The sequence below is a fragment of the Corvus brachyrhynchos genome, unplaced genomic scaffold (genome assembly GCF_000691975.1).
Source record: "Corvus brachyrhynchos isolate BGI_N302 unplaced genomic scaffold, ASM69197v1 scaffold419, whole genome shotgun sequence".
NCBI classification, from domain to species: domain Eukaryota; kingdom Metazoa; phylum Chordata; class Aves; order Passeriformes; family Corvidae; genus Corvus; species Corvus brachyrhynchos.
The window spans coordinates 59,149-60,573 of NW_008239763.1; the positions used below are offsets into that span (position 1 = coordinate 59,149).

The 1,425-nt window shown below is 65.3% G+C and overlaps 1 protein-coding gene across 1 annotated transcript in view; it reads left to right on the plus strand.

Annotated features, from left to right (window-relative positions):
- LOC103621398 overlaps positions 1-1,425 on the plus strand; it is an 11,056-nt gene that overhangs the window by 727 nt on the left and 8,904 nt on the right. The window contains 1 exon segment of the mRNA XM_017742790.1: positions 79-588. Coding sequence (XP_017598279.1) covers positions 79-588 — 510 coding nt within the window.

Genomic DNA, 1,425 nt, shown 5'->3' on the forward strand with positions numbered 1-1,425 from the left:
CCTGTGCCCTCTGCCCCCCCGGTCCCGCCTGCGCCATCCGTGACACAGGTGGGTCACCTGGCTACGCCCATTGTCCCCTCTGTGCCACCTGTGCCACCTGTGCCATCCATGACACAGGTGGGTCACCTGGCCACGCCCACTGTGCCCTCTGTGCCACCTGTGCCACCTGTGCCATCCGTGACACAGGTGGGTCACCTGGCCACGCCCATTGTCCCCTCTGTGCCACCTGTGCCATCTGTGACACAGGTGCGGCACTGGGCCACGCCCCTGCCACACCCCCCTGGATCTCACCTGTGCCCAGCCCAGGTGGTGACCCAGGTGTGCCACGCCCCTGCCACACCCCCCTGGATCTCACCTGTGCCACCTGCAGCCTTGAGCTCAGCTGTGCCCCTGGGGCTCATCTGTGCCCCACCTGTGCCCCACCTGTGCCCTTGGGGCTCACTTGTGTCACCTGTGCCCCTGTGTCTCACCTGTGCCCCTGTGCCCCACCTGTGCCCTCGGGGCTCACCTGTGCCACCTGTGCCACCTGTGCCTATGTCTCACCTGTGCCCCTGGGGCTCACCTGTGCCTCACCTGTGCCCCACCTGTGCCCCTGAGCTCACCTGTGCCACCTGTGCCCCCATGTCCCACCTCTGCCACCTGTGCCCTTGGGGCTCACCTGTCCCACCTGCCTCACCTGTGTCTCACCTGTTCCACTTGTCCCACCTGTGCCACCTGTGTCCCCCTTACCTGGCCCTCACCTGTGCCACCTGTCCCACTCGTGTCACCTGTGTTTCCCTCACCTGTGCCACCTGTCCCACCTGTGTTCCCCTCACTTGTTCCTCACCTGTCCTTCACCTGTTCCTCACCTGTCCCACCCGTGTCCCCCTCACCGGTTGCCCACCTGCCCCTCACCGGTTGCCCACCTGTTGCTCACCTGTTCGTTACCTGTCCCACCTGTCCATCACCTGCTTTTCACCTGCCCCACCCATGTCCCCCTCCCCTGTCCCTCACCTGTGGCTCTCCTGTCCCCCTTCCCTGTCTTTCACCTGTGGCACTCCTGTCCCACCCCGTGGCTCACCTGTGGCTCACCTGTCCCCCACCCTTCCCCACCTGTCCCTCCCCTGTCCCTCACCTGTGGCTCTCTTGTCCCTCTCCCCTGTCTTTCACCTGTCCCTCACCTGTCCCTCACCTGTGGCTCACCTGTGGCTCCCTTGTTCCTCCCCTGTCCCTCTCCTGTCCCTCACCTGTCCCTCACCTGTGGCTCACTTGTCCCTCACCTGTCTCCCCCCTTCCCCACCTGTCCCTCCCCTGTCCCTCACAGGCCCCTCACCTGTCCCTCCCCTGTGGCTCACCTGTGGCTCCCTTGTTCCTCCCCTGTCCCTCTCCTGTCCCTCACCTGTCCCTCACCTGTGGCTCACTTGTCCCTCACCTGTCTCCCCCCTT